General features: G+C 37.8%; 1 protein-coding gene across 3 annotated transcripts in view; it reads right to left on the bottom strand.

Moving 5' to 3' along the window:
- The window catches only part of STAU2 (staufen double-stranded RNA binding protein 2), a 144,764-nt gene extending 127,532 nt beyond the window's left edge, over positions 1-17,232 (bottom strand). For 2 of the 3 annotated variants that reach the window (XM_010188438.1, XM_010188440.1), the window contains exons 1-4: positions 17,021-17,232; positions 15,795-15,925; positions 11,232-11,391; positions 8,783-8,918 (exon numbers count right to left, since the gene is read on the bottom strand). In XM_010188438.1, the coding sequence (XP_010186740.1) occupies positions 8,783-8,918; positions 11,232-11,391; positions 15,795-15,925; positions 17,021-17,219 (626 nt within the window). In that variant the 5' untranslated portion in view covers positions 17,220-17,232. Of the gene's footprint in view, positions 1-8,782; positions 8,919-11,231; positions 11,392-15,794; positions 15,941-17,020 lie in introns of all 3 variants that reach the window. The other variant, XM_010188439.1, reaches the window with a different exon arrangement.
- Between the last annotated feature and the right edge of the window lie 2,886 nt (positions 17,233-20,118).

Here is a 20,118-nt window from a genome sequence, read left to right as displayed (position 1 = left end):
TTTAACTCTCTGAAATCTGTATCTGTTTTTCTTTCAGAATGAAATTACAGTGTATTTAAGCAGATACAGCCTATTCTAACAAAAAAATTTCTATTTCCATGTATTTTTTAATATTTCCTCCAGAAGTGTTTTTGCCCATTTGTCCAAAAGGCTGGGAGGAGGGAAAGGAATGCAGAAAGGAGTTCTTAAAAAGTCAGTCACTAAATGTCTTTATCATTACACCTCTTAGTCCATAAGAGGACTTAGTCCATTTAAGGACAAAATTTTGCAACACTAACTGGAAATGCAGGCAAAGCACCCTGGACTCCTTCCGGCCTTTTTAGGGTAGAGATGCTGTACCCTAGCTTCAGTAGTCTGAAGCTGACAACTGTAGCAAAGTAAAAAGCTGCTGCTGGACTGAGGGTTTTATTCTCCTGTGACTAACTCTGCTGAACGCAACAGCCTTTAGAACCGAGGGAGTTCACCTGGGAAGTTAAGGTGACCACAGCCTAACAGCTCTTTGCAGCAAAATAATACCTGGTTAAATCAAAAGCATTTCAGTACCTGCCTCCCTGCCTCTCAGAACTGTTATTACCCAGATATATCCCTAAAGAGTACGCTCTTCTGATAATTTTCTCTCTCTCTTTTCTCTGGGGAGAGATTTTTATCTTTTTCCAGTCCTTCCACTGCAATAGTCAGATGACTCCCACTATAGCATTCATAAAATTATTACAAATCAACATTCTTGGCATTATTTCTCAGAGTAAGATTCAGCCCTAGATTCAGATGCCTTAAACTTAGGTATTTACTTAATGTGTAGAAACTAAGTTGCTATTACAGCGAAGCTCTGGAGAGATATGTACAAAACGCAGACATCCTAGTTTATGGCATGACAAACAGCACGACTACACCTTCAACTGCTGATAATGGGAGGCTGGGTTCCTAGTGCACAGGCAGAAACTATTTGAGAGGCATCTGAGCTTGGATCTGAAACCCACCAACACTGTGAAGAACACCATCTAGCTGCCTAAACACAAGCACACAGTACCATTTGATGTAGTCGTATACCTAAGACATCCACAAGAAGTGACACAGGACCTATCTATGAAAAGCACAAGTTTCCCATTAATAGCTGAAGTCCTGGTGGATTATATAAAATGGTATGATGATTGAACCCCACTTCTAGAGATTCCTTCAACTGCCTAAACTTAGCTATGCAGGGCCATTTGAAATGCTCCAGGCCATTTGAAGTCCTGTCTGGCCTTTAGCAGCTACTCTAGTAAAGGTCTCTTCTACATCTTCTGTCAAATCCATTGGTCCCATGTGGATGTCTCAAGCCCTCCACAATGTCTCAAGTGGCACGAGAGGCCTATGTTTAGGCAACTTAGTGTCCTCACATCTGCTGCAGTACATATACTTGGGGAAAAAAAAAAGTGCTTTGTATAAAACTGTGCATAAAATCCTCCTCTCTTGCAGAAAGCCTCAATAACTGGAATTCAGCAATAGATAATAGGTTATTCATACGCCTAGAGTAATGAAAAGACTCCATGGAGTAATCTGAACTATACCTTTTCTAGGCTACTAATCAATACCAGATCTGAAGTCTTTCAGATCCAACATATCTTTACATTACGCACTGGACTATTTGTGCCTCAAATGGATGGGGCTCTCCATGCAGAAAGGTGTCTCCTGCTAGAAGGTAAACAGGGTGCTCAGGCTGCGCAGATGGACTTCTAAAGGCCAGGAGAATTTCAGACTTCATTGTCTTTCTGTAAATTAGGTAGCTTGGTTGTATAATTGTAGGTGTACTCCTGGAGAGTCTCAACAGATTTTACACCGTCACCTGCAGTGCAACCCACTCACTTTAACATTTGGCTTCTATAGCTGTACTTCTGGCTAGATTTTCCTTTTTTTACCCCATAGGACTACGGAAGTTTTGTGAAATAAATGGGAGTTGGATGAGGATTTAGATTGCATTGCTAAGTACTCATGTCAAGTAACACTAGCCTCAAGCCTGTTATGTTTGATGCATGTATTTAATCTTTAACTCAGCATTCATAGAAGAAACAAACTTCTAATTTTATTCTACTCTTTCACCATATTATCTTTTACTAATCTGATAATTTTAGTAATTTATCCAATAATCACACAGTCTATTCTCTTTCTGATCATTAGATTTGAGAACATTTTAGTCCACTATGAAGCTAGCAGTTGCAGATGTAGTTGGCCAAAGACCGGTCCTCAAACTTCTTTTCACTATACCTCATTTTTAAAATGCTCATTCAGTATTTAGGGCACTGGTCCACAGGGCTGATACACACAATTTCAGGAACAACTAAGCCTAAGCAAACAGTCCCACGCAGCAACTCAGTACCCAGCAGTAGAGCTACCTACCCAGCAGATGGGTACTACAAGCCCACATAGGGTGATGTCCTGTGGTCTGTGGCCAGGCAGCTCCAGCAGAGGTAAGAATATGCTGCTTCTCTATTTCTCTGAGATTGGGCTTGCAAACAGCACTGTAAAGAAGTGTTCACTAACATCAAAGAACTATGTGTTCAGAATGGCAGGGCTGTGAAGAAAAAGAGGAGGAGGGATGGTCTGTGCACTCTCCCTCATGCACTAAGGAGAAAGGTGATAGTCTTCTCCTTAGTCTGTAGTATACAATATATACACAGAAGGATGCAACTATAAAGAAAATTAACATGAAGCCTCAGTGCAGCAGAAACTGTCAAAGTGCACAGAAGCTGCAGTTTATCCCAGAGACACCACCACTCTGCGTGACATGTTTATAGAACTATCATACCATCCAAATTCCTCAAAAACAAGCAAGAAACTGCTTTAATTACTCCCATTCTTTAGCCTGTCATTGTTTTGTGATTTCTTTGTTCTTATACTTCACGAGTGGTTTTAATTTTGAAAGTTTTTTTTTAATAAAGGTTTTTCAAGCTCTTTAGATTGCGGTGAGACACATTTTAAGGAATTTTATATAACAAGCAAATAACTTCTGAATTCTCCCAAAAAAACAAGAGTTGAGTGTTGTGATCTCTTTGACACTACTTTCCATACTAAAACATCAAAAGCTGCTGTTTAGCTTCTAGTGGTTTTATTTCTTGGCCAGAAACACTTAGTTTGGGTAAGTCTGTAAGATATCATTTCTGTTTTGTCATTTACAGACACAGTATAATTGAAAATACTGCAGCACAATTAAACATCAGGAATTACTCTCTTCAATTCTAATTTAATAAAAAATAACTTAGAATAAAACAAACCAGCATTCAACGATGACAAGGCAAGCTGGATGACCCTGTAGTAAAAATTAATATTTTATTGTTTATTTGCTCTAATTCAAACAGCCATGTTTTAAATTTTTTTCACATGGTTTAAGCCAACTGCTTACGCAGGGATGCGAGGGAGTACGGGTTCTAGCATTGGCTGCTCACATGTTTCATCCTCAGCTCTGCCAATATTTCTCAAACCTGATCTGCTGTTTCAAAGATTGGCCTCTTCTGAGTAGCATGCCAGTTCTACAGAATTGTGCCAAATGGTGCGCTGACAAATGCACAACCTAAATCAGCTAGCAAACAGTCCCTGAAAGCATCAGCACCTCCTTCTCCAGAGTCAGTTTGTAAAGCTATTAAAGAAGCCATACAAAATGCAGAGTTCATGATTTTTAGCTTTTCTGTAATGTATATTGTTTGAATTGAAAGGTCCTTGCATGCCTTTGTTGCAAAATTGCTCAAAACTTCAACTTGCGATGCTTTAAATAGCAGGACACAACTGGTATATTTTGAGCGCCAAACTATTTTTTTCCGTTATTATAATCTGTTAGAAATATAAAACCCTTTGCTACATAACAAGTTGCCTAGCATGCCTGGTTTCAGGGCTGACAGCTTTTTTTAAAGCTCTGCCTTATCAGAGGCCATCAAGCTTCCTAGTACCCAACTTGCATGGATTTTACATGAATAAAGAAAATCCAGAGAGAACTCTGAAGCCCTCTCAGCAGACCGAGAAGAAAAAAAGCTTGAAGTTCTTATCAGTATTGTGAAATGAACTGCACTATACAGATACTCAACCTACCAGAGACCTAAGCTGATAACTTCACACCGTTCAGCTCAGCATCACACAGACTTTACCAGTGTGGGTCGAGATGCAGTGTAATGGCAATGGCTCAATGCTATTAACAATCCAGTGAGTATTGCATTCACCAACCTGAGTGAAGAGCCAGGTTAATACATCCATACCTCATCCACTCCCAAGCTGGACTATATTTTATCTACTTAACTACCCCTAAGAGGGGAGTAGACTTGCTCTGCAATTCCTAATGCAGCACAGGAAGAGACTTAAAAGCCCGACACCTTATCCTGGTGTTACACACTGCTTTAAACTGCTTTAAACTGCCTTACCGTGGGTCCTGCTAAGAGTTCTGCATTTGCAGTGCTGTAGCCTGCCTTCCATTTGCAGCTCCAAAACCCTTACCTTTGCCACCTAGCCAGTGTTTCTAGCTGTATTTTTCCTTTGCTGTTCTCACCGTGCTGTTATTCTCAAGGCCCTTCACCAATACGTTGACAGAGTTTTATCTATAATGTACCATAGCCCTTCTCTCCTCTGCCCTTTTCCTATCTCCTGGCAGTAGTTTTTGGTATACATTACAGAGCCCAATAAGATGCATGCACAAAGCTCAATAAGCAGCCAGTGTGCAACACCTGCCCTGATGCAGCACTACCAGCACCATGAACAGGATCAAGCAACAGGGAGCTTGAGCAGGTCCTGATGAAAACCACAGAATTACTATGGGAAAATGTTATGGGGAACACTCGTCGCATGGAAAAAGACACCCAGAGGAGGCTGCTCATCTGGGAGACCTCACCATTTCCCTTCCCTCTCCACTGGGAAAACTTTCCCCTTTCCCTTTTTTTCTCTCACTTGTCTGGTTTCCTTTTTTCCAAGAAAGTACCTCTCATATTCACTATCAATTTACACCATCAGTTGCAGACCTTGCAAACGAATCTTTGCACCTTGCATGTAATCCTGGTTCAACATCCTCTGTGCAACAGTATCCATATAAATATGCTCTACTCCATGTGAAAGTGTCATTCCTTACATGCTTAAATCAACCCTAACTTCCAAACACACATCCCTGCCTCGTCTCCAGTGAGGGCACAAGCTCTTGTGTGACTGACTAGGTGAGGAGGTGTTTGAGTACAGCTGTAAGTCTAGAAGTAACTTTTCCCTTCCTCTGACCCCAAAATTGATCCATTTCAACTCAACTATCAGTGCTGGAGCCAGGAAATTTGCAGAGACACAAAGGTTGGGGAGAAAAGATGGAGGAGAAATCACTGCCACCTCAACATAAATCATCTTAGACCGATATGAAAGCTAGCCCTCAACTTTGCATACAAATAGCAGCTCTTAGGCCACATTTCCATGAGTTACTGAAAACGACCTTTTGTGCCACTTGAAACACTTAATACTTTATTTTTAACTCAAGCCATTCATTTTACCAAAATCAAAGCTCCCTAACACAATTTCCTAATCTGTACCTTCACCTATTTGATAAGCACATTTTTTAAAACAGAGATCAGTAAAGGGAATTCAGTCACAGTATAAAATACAAAACCAGCTTTCACTTTACTTAACATATTTTTTTATCGGTTTTGGTAACAGGTAATAATCTACAGTCAGAAACTGATGAAAAGGAAAAATACTGATTACAGCATATTACTTACATAATTTTTCAAATCTTATTTTTAAACAGTCTCTATGGTCTGCATGTTGGGAACTCCAACAACACTTCGATTCTACTATCCAACTGTTAAAAATCAGCAAACAAATGCTAAATACAACATGGTAGTAGAAGACAGTAAATGTAACATCTCATCCTACAGGTACATAATACAGTATTATAGGATATGCTTCATATCTGGGACTTTTCTCACTACTATAACAGATCCAGAGCCTTTTTCCACACTTCCCTCTGGTGAGGGCAGGTAGGAGGCACACAGTGATCCCAATGGACAGAGAGGAGCAGGATCCTGTGCATCAAGGAGCCAGCGACCCACGCTGCAGCCAGTCTAAGCTGGCGTGGGCTGCACCGTGCTGCAGGATCTGTGCCAGCATGGCTCACAGGATGGGGCTCTGCTCAGCAAACCCTGCCGCTGTAGGACAGGCTCGCTGCAAGAGAGAGGCCCGCAGGCAGCTCCCCATTGGTATCACCTGCATGGCCTTGCCTTTATCTAAGAGCGCAGCAGGAAGTCCTCATGTGAACATCATATACATGCAATAATACTATATATGCTATAATACTATAGCAATAGCAGAGTTGTCTCATTGTAAAAAAATCCTGTAAAAGTGTGAATGACCGAGAAGGGGAGAATCTCTGGTGCCAACAAGGTCTGCATGGCACACTGCAGTTCAATGCCATGCTGCTCAGGACTCCCAGTATCTGAAGGGGTTAGATTATCTGTGCTATTCTCCTCTTATACCATCAGCTCTAACAAATAGCATTTTACCTGATACCTTACAGAGTCTGAGTGGCCTTTCTTACTGGGATCATGATGATCAATTATTTCCAACACAGGAGTAGTCCCAAAACAGTTATTATATGGCATCATATGGGATTGGACTAGATGATCTTTTGAGGTCCCTTCCAATCCCTAACGTTCTGTGATTCTGTGATCATTCTTCTGTTTCCTCTTTACTCTGGTATTCATGTTTATGCAGACAGACAGGCAGATCTAGTTATTTACTACTTAGTTTTAGTTATTTATCAGTTTACTACCCACAGCATCATTAGCCACCCTGCATAGGCAACTGCGCCCAAATAAGCTCAATGAAGCAGGCAAGCAGAGATTCTGGCCTTCTGCCCCACTCTGTCTCTTTGTTCTGTGATCAGAAAAATCAAATGCCCTTGGCTACCTAATGCGCCCAGAGAAACAGAGCTCATGTACCATTTTGCCTTAACATGGGAACACAATTCCCATGAAAGACAGTTAGCAAAGAAGCAAACTTAAAAGATTGTACTGGACGTACTAATCATTTTCCAGAAAAAGAAGTAACATCTTAGAAGTTAGCAACTGCTAAGTCTTTCAGGGTTCTGCTTCTACAAATATGTTTCAGTAAATAAGTTCAGATTCCAGAATTCCCCATTTTATGTTTTTTACTAACTTGCATTTTTTCCAGCCTAGTTTTTTAATGTTAGTCAAACTAATCTCATCATAAAAGCAATTCAAATAAATGTAGGATTTCTAAATATTAACAAAACTAATTTCAGACACCATAGTTAGGTTTTTAAACCTTGACATATGTAAGCAGAGACTCAGGTCAGCAGTGACTAGAAATGCAACACAAGTAATACAATAATCAGGCACTGTTCTGTAGAGTAATGAAATAGTTATATTCCAGCTTATTTTCATTTGTTTGTCTTTAGAAGTTCTAGGTATTGTTGCTATTTAAAAAAATAAAAAACAAAAAACAAAAGAGAATGAAATGTTAAAATCCTAAAATTATCATGATTTTAAATTCTGAGGAATAGTAAAATAATATTAAGTAAACGGAAATATTTTCCTCAGACAATTCTGATATCCTGCATTTTCATTTCAAACTCCTTAATTTTTAAACATTGCTGTAAATTCAATCTCTAATAAAAGAGTAATTTTGAACCAAAATACTTCTTCAGCATTCATAACCTCATTCTTTTTTATGAGATGCATAAAAATTAACAGGAAATGCACTAAGCAAACCTTAAGCCACATTTTTCACGGATAAAACACAGAATTAGAAATCCCTGCCTTGTCTTGTTTTGAGTTTGTTTTGGATTTTTTTTTCTTATTTTACAGATTATACTTGGTATCACTTTTGGAGCTCTAAAAGACCTGATCTAATATAGCTCCTCTGCAGAAAAATTAGGGAAAAATGGGGAAAAAATCCTATATCAGAGAAAGAAGTTCTTGGGATTGCAAATTAATACATATATTACCTTAACTTTGTCTCTGAGTGCTGCATTAGATACAAATAACATCTAATTCAGGATGAGCTAGAACAGTTTTTCTATCTGTACCAAAGTCGTACCAATAGCAAAGATGAAGATGTTTCCAAAATTTAGAATATATTGAAGAATGAAATATTTGGATGGTCAGTTAAGAAAACTGCTCCACTCACTTAAATTTTCATTTTTTTTTAAATATTTAAGAATTTTACAGTTTGAAACCAAAATTTTGAATACTGTCTTCTCAATGATTACTCCAACTTACTACAGTAATGACAGCACTGATGGAGGGCTCTGAACATAGGTTTCTGAACTGTGGAATAAGGGATTTTTCCTAACCAAACACTGAGGATTAAGGAACTGAGACAGTTGACCAAGCAGAACGGTTAAAAAAATAGACACCAGAGAATGGTTTCAAGACAATTTTCAAAATGCAGCCCTCCTAATTTTGAATCAAATTTCTAGGAAAGGAGTGTTTAATTTTTAATGATACAGATTCTAATCACATGACACAACAGCAAAGAAAAGGAAATCCTCTCTCTGAAGTTATTGCTCTGCGTCCTCACTGTCATGGCAGTAGATTGTAACTCCAGTATGGACATTAACAAATAGAAACAGTTGGTTTACGTGTCTGTATTCCACGTGACATGCTATCTTCTTTTTGAAGGAGATTATGCATGTTTCTAAATAAGGCTGCAGAGACTCTCCTCAGTAAAAATCTTAGTTTTATTTTACCCTGAAATAACCTAGGAAGTTCATAAACATTTAGAACACATTGACAAGTAAAGGATAAAAGCTATCAAATAACAGAAAAAGTACCTCTGATTATACATGCCCCGGAAATTATAATTTGCTCTATAATTGGGAATTGGCTTTGGATCCAATGGCCTGTAGATGGCAGGCTCTCCTCTTTTCATAGCCAGACCATTCAGCTCCACTGTTGGAGTTATGCTGCCTGCAAAAAAACCAAAGAATACATGTAAGGCACTTAAACCACAAATACTGCAAAACACACAAAGAGGACTGAAATGAGCAGCAAAGAGGTAGCTGCATGATATTTTTTTGCTATTAAATTAAAAAGATGCAACTACAATGACATTTCAGTTTCTCTAAAAGACAGGAATATAGGTGTCAACCACAAGCAATGAAAAACAACATTTAAACATTTATCTCAGTGCACTCTCTATGCAGTTTCAGTAGATTAATCTTCACGTATGAATGAAAAATTGCTGTAACCCAGCTGGTTATTCATGTTTCCAAATACATTATGACACTTTTTGAAACTATAAAGATAAAATAATAACGTCTCTTCCTTTCTGCTGATTGCCATTAAATAAAACCACAAATAGAACAAAGGGGCAGTGAAACAAGCAAGCAGTAATAGGCATTACTGCAGTCATTTGGTAATCTTACAACAAATTTTAAAAATGTTTTATTTGCAAGACTTGAAAACTTAAGTCTAGGACTAAAAACTAATGATCTAACAGGAACGTTCTAACAAACAAAAACCACAACTACTGGAAATCAGTGTCAATACAGCCACCTACTGGTGACAGAACATAAAAATAGAAAGCAGCCAGCATTTGTCCACTTGCATGGTCTCCAAAATGCCAAATTAAAAACTGCACTGTGACTTCATTATTTTTTGGTATAAAAAGTTCAGCTACAGTATTATCCACTGGCACTGTTGTAAGAAAATCCTTAATGAGCTAAATGTACATTCCAATAAAAAGGAGTTAATAGTTTCTCAAAATATTTTCTTAAAAGGTTCAGATGAATCTAGCCTTAAAACAGCTATGATAAATTTGCCAATCTGCCATTGAGGCTTTATACGCCAAATGATGAAAATTTTTACACAATACTAATTAAAAATTTCTATCAACAACAATTTTATATCTTCAAGAGCAAGGAATGACTATGAATAGAACTATAGAATAAAAATACAAAATGTCCTTTTGATGAGAGGATACCTGTACATATACAATACACCTTTTTTAGAGCAAAATCACAATGTTAAGTGATACAATTTTTTAATGAATTACCTTAAAGCCTATTTCTTTTGTGATCAGCTTTTCCCTTTAAGAATATACTCAAAGCCAAAAAAACCTAGAAGCTGAGTAATACTCTGCAATGTCAAAATCAAATCCAGGATCCCTTTATATAGAGGTTTGAGCCTCCCGCTTCCTAAACAGCCAAAGTCACAGTGACTGTGAAGGACACAGGGCAAAACTCATGTCCTGGGTCTGGAGAAGCAATGTATTGATTTCCAAAGGAGCAGAAGAATACTGGCACATCACTCTCAAATAACCCTTAGTGGCTGCTAACGCTCACCATACTACTCACAAGCTCTAGAGCAAACTCACTCTTGCTTTTTTCCCAACATAGAGAAGATTAACTGCAAAACTATTCCATTTTAAGAAAGTGGCTGAAGATGACTTTTCTTAAAGTGGGGAGGCAGGGGGAAATAAAAAGGGAAGAAGGGAAGAGGGGAAAAAGAAGGGGGAAAGGAATGTAAAAAAAGAAAAGAATACTTTCTTCTCACTGTTTGCTTTCTTTTATATTGGTTTGAAATCAAGCTAGATTTTATTTATTTATTTATCTTATTGAACAAGACAGAACAGACCACTGAGCATGTGGCTGAGATGTGTACCTCAGAAGGTGCTGCACGCACAGAAGGCAGCTCACAGGTAACACCTCGAAATGAAGGATGCAAGACACCAATACACATTCTTTCTGTTGTTCAAACAACAGTTCCTAGAGCCATCTAAAAGCTTTTTGAAAGCACAGGTTGCTATGAAGGAAAACTCACCATGAAGTAAATTACATGTCAAAGTTCTCATGCCAAATCCTGACCATTTATTTACACCACAGATGCAATTTTACAGGATTGGACTGGACAAATTTTCCAATTTCACTGGAAAATCAGCTAAAATAACTCTTTGGGTAAAAAGTTTTACTATGGTAATAATGGTCAGTTCAATCTGGTTTTGTCCTGGCTGTCTACTGCTGATCACATACAATCACTTCGTATACATCCGAGCCTTATCTAAATAGTGTATTCATTTACAGTTCAACAATTTTAGGTGTGCACGTTAAAAATTCTCCTGTGCAAACTCATTAGAGGTTCTTCATTATACTACCACACTTATAAGACAACTATGTTGAATCTCTTCCTCCAATTTAACTTATATCTTGTAAAATTTATTTATTAGTGGTATAATATTGCAGCACTTCGACAATATTTGACACACAGAGGAAAAGAGCATACCTGGATTATTGTTAACATTATTTTTGGGTGGTCTAGGAGTTGGTTTGGGAAGGGCAGTTTCATTCAATGCTTTGCTAGCAGCAGCATGTTGGGCCTTTTTAATACTGCTTCCTTCAGCCTCCCAGGTCTGTTCTCCGAGAGTCAGCTGCACTGTGAACATCTTCAAAGACAAAGAACAGGTAAACACTGGCATGATTGTCACTGCGGATCAGACCAATCTGTATAAAAACTTTCAGGGCTGAAGAGAAGCTGTGCTCTCTTTTCATTACATTCAACTCCCAGATAACACATCTGATTCTTACAGAGATCAGTGGTCTTTATCAGCGGACAACACTTGGTCTTTTAAATGACAAAGAGCATAATGTTAAAGTCAACTATCAAAGAACAGAATACTATTAAAACCAAGTAATAATAACTGCAAACTGGTCCTCTGCTCTTGTAGGACTATATACAGGTCACTTAAGACCACGTTTCTTCACACATTTTAACACACTTAGTCACTTTTACCTGTAGAAAACAGGTAAAGAATGTTACTAATAAACCCAAAAGTAGTAAATTTGTGATAATTCTGAATTAATATAAATGACTGCACACTTCAAGATAGTGGAGAACTTGGCTCAAATATTTTTACACAGTGAAAGAATTTCTCACACAATCTGATTTCAGAAAATAATGAGTATTGTTAGGGCAGCGTCACAACGCAAATACATAAAAAAATATAAAGTAAGAAAGAAAAGAAGTATTATCTTTTTTAATGAAACTAGAGTTCTTTAGTGTGGACTCTATAGTGAAGACAGAAACTATAAAAATTCAGAGTTCGGAAACGGACTACTGATAAAAAACATATATATTTCAAAAGCTCCTTTAAAGGATTATTTCAAGCAGTATCTATGCTGTGCAAGTAGTGAAGATAAAACTAAATCCATATTTAAGAAATTAGGTAGAGTATATCTTCTGATACATACATGTTGTTTAAATCTGAGCATCTAAAAATGAAAGGAGAAGGATAAGAACTCACTGTCTTTTCCATAACAATTCCACACAAATACAGCAGGATTCAACAGTCAGATACACATAGCAAACTGAGATATACCTACCTCAAAAAACAGAATAACTTACTTGAGGCAACATAAAGAAATCTACGTATTAGTGTGAGGAGTATATAGAGTAAAACTTTCATTTGGATAGTTATTTGCTATATAATTTTTAAAATTCTTTAAACTTGCTAGATCCAGGACCAGGTGTCTAGAGATGGGCACGACGAACATTTAAATTTGCCTTTACATATATTTATATTTAGCATGTACTTGCGAACAAGCATTTGAACACAAGTATGTATGTGCTTTCCAACTCACCCTATGCATGTGTTCACAACACATATGACCTGAATGCTATAAATACATACTTGTGTCTTAATTACAGGCTTGAGTGTTGGCCTAGTAGAATTCTGAGAAACACGGTGCAAGTCCCCAATCACAGTTCCTATCACTGTGTCATTTTTTCGACAGCGGGGGAAGAGAGAAATAGTCTTTTAATTTTGGCCAAAATTTTTGGTCAAACCCTACCCCCACCTGAAAGCTAAGCTGGGTATTAGAGCTAAATACCCAAAATTATAGAAATTATCTATAAACATACCACCTTATTACTAAAAGAACTGAAATTTTATTTCAGGATCTGGAGTTTATATATTTTATATCATGCAAGAAATTATCAGTGTAGTATTTTTATTGGAGAGGTATAATCTTGAATTTCAATACAAATATGACAAATAATGGCTACTTATCCACTTATAATTCTCCTTTTAGTGCTTAGAGCAATAAACTCAAGATAATAAATAATTCAAGATAATAAAAGACTTGATTAGCAAATTTCTAGAGCCAGAAAACCTTTTCTAACCTTCTCACTTGGCTCATCTAACAAAAAACTCCTGCAAAAACGAGTACACACAGTAGCAGATGGGAATTCAGTTAAAGGAATATTATCGCCTAAAACCAAAATCTGGAGCAGCCAATGAAGTACTCCAGTTCTGCTACAGACTGAGAGGCATTTCTCACTTGTTTTCTGAGGAAGTCTGTATTCCTTACATCCAGCCTCATTTACCTGATGGCTAGAGAGCAGAAATACAAAGGCTACTGTGTTCTGTGCTTGTCTTCACTCTGCTGTGTTTGTAAGCTCAGTCTCACTTAGCTCTGGCAATTCTGTCCTCCTCACTTTCTCCGCATGTAGAACTCTCTCTCCTTCTCAGCCTTTTGAAGTGCTGTGTCCCTGACCCCCTTCCCTCTTCTCTGTACTAACATCCACTTTCTTTTGCCTTTGTGTCTTTTAAATTTGTCTCCTGAGATGTCACTGACATAAAAGCACAGAAGAAATTATCAATCTGACTAATGTACTCAAAAATGTCATTTATGCTAACAAAGACTTTCTGACTTTTCTTACAATGAAGAATGCACCTGGAGGGCAGGCTCCTGAACACCTGAACTGTACTGTCAGGGAGTCCCACTCCCCTCCCAGCTCCACTGTTTCTAGTTTCCCATTTCAACCCAATTGTCAAAACCTACGTTCCAGAGAAAATTAGCAAAAAAAGGTTGTAAAACTTTACTAGCATTTGTGGTCACAGCAAAGACAGCTGTCTTGTAGAGCATGTCTCTGAAAATCATGAGAACCACTAGTGAACAGGAATGGAGTATGTGTGGGAGGAAAGCAAAGTGAGCCGCTCCTTAAATGGCAAACGGCAGCAGCAGCTTTACAACCTTCAGGTCATGCTTTCTAGGACAACCTCAGCTTTGTTTCACATATTTTATCAGGTATATCATCATATTACTAGCAAGACGTCGTACTAAACTGCAAACAGAGTCACTGCAATTTCTATGCCTCTGCTTTTTGTAGGTAAAAGGTACAAAAGTCTGCATAGTCTTATTAATATAACCCTTGTTCTTCATTCCCTTTCCTCCTTCGTTGGTCTTATCTGCTGCAAAGGTCAAAATTAGACTTAATATTCTTCTTAGCAACAACCAGTCTACAAAGCACATATTTTCTTTTTTTACCAGTATAAGCATAATTTAAAATAAGAAGATGTTTATTGAAAAACTGAAAAATTAGGAAATCCATTGAAAACATGGCTTTAAAAAGTGCAGCTAATGCAGGCTATAGTAATTTCAATTATATTAGTTCCTTTAAAAATAATAACAAATATATGTGAACTATTTCTTATCCTACTGAAATTTAAAGTATAGTATGAATATAGTGTAACTCAAATTTCTTTACTGCAGAGAAATATGAACAGTGACAACCACACCTTCTGGTGCAACCAAAGCACTTCTTATTTCACAAACACGGAAAAATAGCATCAAAATAAATATGCAACACAGCAGCAAAAAGTTACAGAAAATGCAGCAGATTTAACATGCTGGAACCTAAACCAAACCGACCAGTGTACCCTGTGGTGCCAAAAACTGGCAGGAAGGGGAAGAGCACTTCAATTTCCATTCGTAATGATGAATCCTAAAAACCTGCTGACTCTCAGCAGCCCTGCACCTGCTGGCATCATTTCCACCAGCATAAAGGCTGCACGGACACCAGCCAAATCAGGAGGTTGGTGATTTGCATCAACTCTGCACCAGCTGACAACATGATGTGCAACTGAGAAACAAGGGGCAATGGCAGAGACGGCCCACGATTAGCTGAAAGTGCTCCTGATCTGCTGTGCAATCCCACTCATGTCCCGCACAGTTTTGCCACTCCAGAAATACTGAGTAGAAAGCAGCTGTTAATCATGCCATTGTCTCTCTCAAGAGTTTTTCAAAATTCAAAATTATGTCTGAAAATTATTATGATATCCCCCTGTGTTCCCCATCATCTGAAAGCATCCTAATTTGTATTTAGGAAATTGGATATCCAAACTGATATGAGAACTGACCAGAATTAACTGTCAGTTCACTAGAAACTTCAATGCTGTAATCATATTAGGAGTCTTAATATCACCATAAATCTTAAAGTTGCACAGAATTTAATGGAAAGAATAGCTATAACATTTGTGCCCTATAATACAAGGTCCAAAGATACAGTATCAACAGAATCAACTTTATGGACACAAAATCATACCAATAAGGACTTTAAAAAAATGACACAAACTAGCTTTGTCACCACCTGCACTCTCATGAAACAAATGCACAGGCAGTTGTCAGAGGCACACCGACTGGGGAGAATGGTGCATGCAGCTCAACAAGCAAATGCTCCATAATGATTAAGAAAGGGTGGCAGATACCCTTGAAAGAGCTTCACAAGGTCTTTACAGAGACCAACAGATTCAAACTCACAGGTGGAAGTCAAAATGAGGTCCAAAATTATCAACAGGGCTTCAACAGAAATGCAGACATACTTTCTGAAAGTGTAAAAGAAAAAAAAAAGAAAAAAAAAGAGGGGGAAGAAAAACAGAAAGAAAGAAGAGCAAGAAACCCCTTGCACTAGAAATGTGGCTGTGTCTGACAAGCACACTTGTCCAGACCATGACATTATCTGTTCAGCATTTAAGGTATGGCTCATCACCTGGAACTGTGACCTTACCTTGGCATGAGCAGGCCCTCTTTCATTCAGAAGCTTATACTGGGGTTGAATTCTATTGAAACGGGCTAACTCATTTACCAGACACATTGGAGTTTTCTCTTTGGGGTTTGCCATGTTATCTTGGAGAGGAGCTGCAAATAAAGAGTCTGTAAAGTTTTTGTGGAGAAATGTATTCTTCACAACTTTGCAAAGTTTTGCAAAAGCAGCAGCATGTTTAGAAGAAAATACTTTTGGCTAAATAATAGTTTTTGCACATATGCTAAATACAATGTTTAAATACCATTTACATATGAATCATATCACAATATGTACTTTACAGTAACTGTTTTGCTTACATACAACTTTAAAAAATACAACTATTTCTTTTCTAAAATGTCTCTGTAAAAGATGGCAGTGTAAGAGGACATAAATATACGTTACATTTTCTATGTCACCAAAGTTTACTGTCAGGAGTATCCTGGTCCCAGGAACTGACTACTCTTTGAGAATGGTTTATTGACACTTTCAAGCAGAAATGGATAGCATAGAGGTTGCAAGATAAAAGCAGCAGATTAAAGCCTGTTGTCCCCACTTGCTTCTCCCTGCTTCTTCCCAGTGTTTTAGACTTTCCTCACAGTAAGGAAGCACCCTCAGAGCACTCCCAAAAAACACCTTTCCTTCCCCTTTAAGGATTTTGTTCTGCTTTTCTTAGACTACTTACTTCATGTATACTATCTTACTATTTTTTAACGTTCTGCTGTTTCTTTTTTCAATTTATCTGTATTTATCCTTAAAACATACTGTTATTTCTTGCTTAAATTTTTAGGATAAAGTTTCTATATCTTATATCCAGTTCAGCATAGGAACTACAGCATTTGTCAGGCTACAAAGGAAATGCCAAATACTGCCAAGCAGTCTGAAGACATTCTGTTCTAGGGAAGAGAAATACACTTGGAGACTTTCCTACACCTCTAAAACTTCTCTATAGAAGATACGCTCAGAATTTGATGAAGCTGATATGGTTTTTTTTGAGTTGTTATATCATTGACCAACACTTCACTGTAAGTCTGAGCTCAGTTAAAGAAATTTAACTTAGTAAACAGCCTATTTAGCCAAAACATTTTTCTACGGGATTTTTTTCTTTATTTTAATCCTCTTTAAGACCTAACTGTTGGGTTTTTTTTTATTAACAAGGCATTGAAAAGATCCATTTGAACACTAAAGAGAATATACCTGGAGCAGCTTACCTGGTGAGTTGCTAGAAGGCGCAGGATCGCCAATGCCAGCAGTGGGACTGCTACAGCTGGCGGCTGATTCCGAAATGGATCCGTTCATTGAGGACGGCAGACCCAGTGTATTTGTAGTTGTAACTGGCAGGGGTAGCACCATAGGGGACATGGTAGGTCCGGACAGGTTTGCTGTAGTCTGCATCTTAACTTGTGCCATTGCCTATCACTGCAATAAACAAATTACAATGAGCAGGGCACTTTGCATTTTGAATGTCAAATGACAGTAGTGACATTAACAACATTTCTTTTACTCTCCTGGATCTGGGTTACAAAAATATCCACAAAAGTCATGCCTCTACAAACATCACTTCCGTCTTTTAAATGACAGCAGCACAGCTCACAGCCAAGGAACATCACTGGAGCAGAATCCACACGCCTCGACTCCAGGTTCTGTTGCTTAATTATGGGGTGACCCTCCCTGAAATACAGCAGGAAGAATGATCATTCTAGAATAAAATTCCATATAATTATTCTGCAGCATAATTAGCACCTGCCAAGAGCGGATGTCTTTGCAACAAACTGCCATAGCAACCTTTTGCCATAGTTTTTCCAGTAAAGTGCACACAAAATACCAAATAAGGTCATGAGAAAAATATCCATATTTTTTCTGCCTGTTTCCAAACTAGGAAAGAGGAAAAATAAGAAGTGAAAACAAACAAACAAACAAAACGCCAACAAAGAAGCAAGTTCTGAAAAATCACTGCTTATCCAGTCAACAGGTGGAGCACTTCAATCCTTGTATAAATTACAAGAATCAGGATTTCCTAAATTTGTCTTTAATCCAGTGCCTAAAGCATTTACTTGGCATATGCCAGGTACTAATTTTCTCTCTCCATCTGTTTAAATTAGTTTTTTTATTACCAATACCCGTTCTCTGGCTAAGTCTGTTCTCATAAGCAAACCAGGATTAGGGCATGAACCCTTCAGAACTATTCACTGAGAGTATATTCACTGCTTGGCAAAATTTTGGCTACTGACAAAAGTCTCTTGGAAAAACCACACAGAAACAGTTCAGAGGTCAGCAAGCATCCCAGGCAATCGACCCAAATAAGCAAGGAGGCAATCATTCTCAGTCCTTCAGGGAAAAGTCTTAGGCTTCTCCTTTTGGCATTATGAGCAAACAGGATGATGACTTTTATTCTGTATTTTTTAGGGTTCATACACATGATATGATCTGTGCAGAGCAGATAGAGAGATGAACCCTGTAACAGACAACAAACAGCCTGGGGACCTGGGACCTCTCCCAGCAGCAGCTCTGGTCCCTCTGGCTAAGGCGGAGGAGGATGGGAGCCCAGCTCTCCTCCCTGACGGGCAGCACCCTGACCACTAAGCTGTTTGCTACTTCTGCCAGGTTACTTCTCTCTTCCTAAGCAAAAACCCTATCCAACACCTGAAAAACTTTCTGAATAAGGTCTAACTGAAATGAGTTCAAGTATACGAAAAATTTTATTACATCGGTATTTTTGCTGCCCTCCCAAATCCGTTGAAAAATATCCAAGTATCTCTACTCAGAGGGACAGTATTGTTGAATTAAGATCCCAAATCAGTTGACATACCACAGAGTGCAACTACTTTAGCACAGTTGCACTAGTATAATGAAAATAATAAATCCTATTGCTGTGACTCAGTGCTTTTGGAGAAGAGGCTCAGACTAGAATGCCATTTTTATTACTGAGGAAAGACAGAAAACCAATTTAAATCTCTGGAAAGGCAAAAGTAAAAAATTTAAACAGTAAGGAGGTTTAGGCTAGACATTAGGAAAAACTTCTACACAGAAAGGGTTATCAAAGACTGGAACAGGCTGCCCTGAGAAGTGGTTGAATCAGCATCCTTGGATGTATTTAAAAGCCTTCCAGATATGGTGCTCAGGGACATGGTTTAGAAGGGGGCATGGTAGAGTGAGATAACAGTTGGACTTGGTGATCTTAAAGGTCTTGTCCAATCATAACAGTTCTATGATTCTATGAAAATGAAACCAACATAGTATGAAATATCATCACAAGAACTAAAGTTTAAGAAACTCCTTAGAGTATTTAGAGCATTTTAGCTTATAAACATGAGTACGAGAAAGCCATCACTCACATAGCACTGTATGAGATAGTACTGAATGCCTATTTTCGAGCCCTGCTAGTTGTGAATTATATTTTCAGTTTCCAGTATTTTGAAAGTTTATTCCTTTTTTTTTCAGGAAAGCAGAACTTACTAACAACCAAATAGAATCATGTGTTTTATGAAGTATATTTATAGCTTATGTAGTATTGCTGGGATATTTCATAGGATTGATCTTTTTCTATTAAGGATAAAAAATCAGTTTGATAATAGTATCAAGGAACTGTAAAAATGAGCAAGGTAAAGTTTAGGGGAAAAAATTCATTCTTTATCCCACAGTAAATTACCTAACAAATTAAACAGTGAAATCAGAAAAAAATTGTAACATATTCTGTATTGGGGTTTGCTTATTTTATTAGTGTGCTTATACATCTAAAGCTGAAGAACTCCTACAAGAAACTATAACTAGTTTGTAAATTAATCTGCATAAACAAAGATGCCTGGGAGGTAAATATAATTGTAGGCACTAGCTCTTAAGTACATGAGATATGAAGATAATGAATTTGTGATCAGTTCTACAAATCCACTAATAGAGAAACAGTGAATATAGTTGATATAGTGCTGTTATGTCATTTTCATATCACCAAGTAAATAATCTTTGATATCACCACAGAAAGTGGAGAAAACTTACATGCTCCATCTTTTCTCCACATATTTTACATATATACCAGCAACATACTATTTCATAAATAGTGAAGCAAAAACATTTTGCGGCCTTTCGGCCACAATCACAAACTGGTTTGCTCCTACACAAAAAAAAAGTAGGACTGGAGGGAGAGAGATTTCACTAAGCTGGCCAGAGATGAAATGCAGTTATATAATCAAAACAATTTTACATCTTCCACGTAGGTATTACTGAATAATCTGTCACACACAAAAAGGACAATTTCTTAGGATATTATGGGTGCGACCAGAAAGCCCACATACCTCATTTCAGGTGGCTAACC

The sequence above is a fragment of the Mesitornis unicolor genome, unplaced genomic scaffold, assembly GCF_000695765.1.
Source record: "Mesitornis unicolor isolate BGI_N332 unplaced genomic scaffold, ASM69576v1 scaffold30777, whole genome shotgun sequence".
Taxonomy (NCBI): Eukaryota; Metazoa; Chordata; class Aves; order Mesitornithiformes; family Mesitornithidae; genus Mesitornis; species Mesitornis unicolor.
The sequence above is the reverse complement of the archived record's forward strand: the minus strand, read 5'-3'. Positions and strand labels throughout refer to the sequence as shown.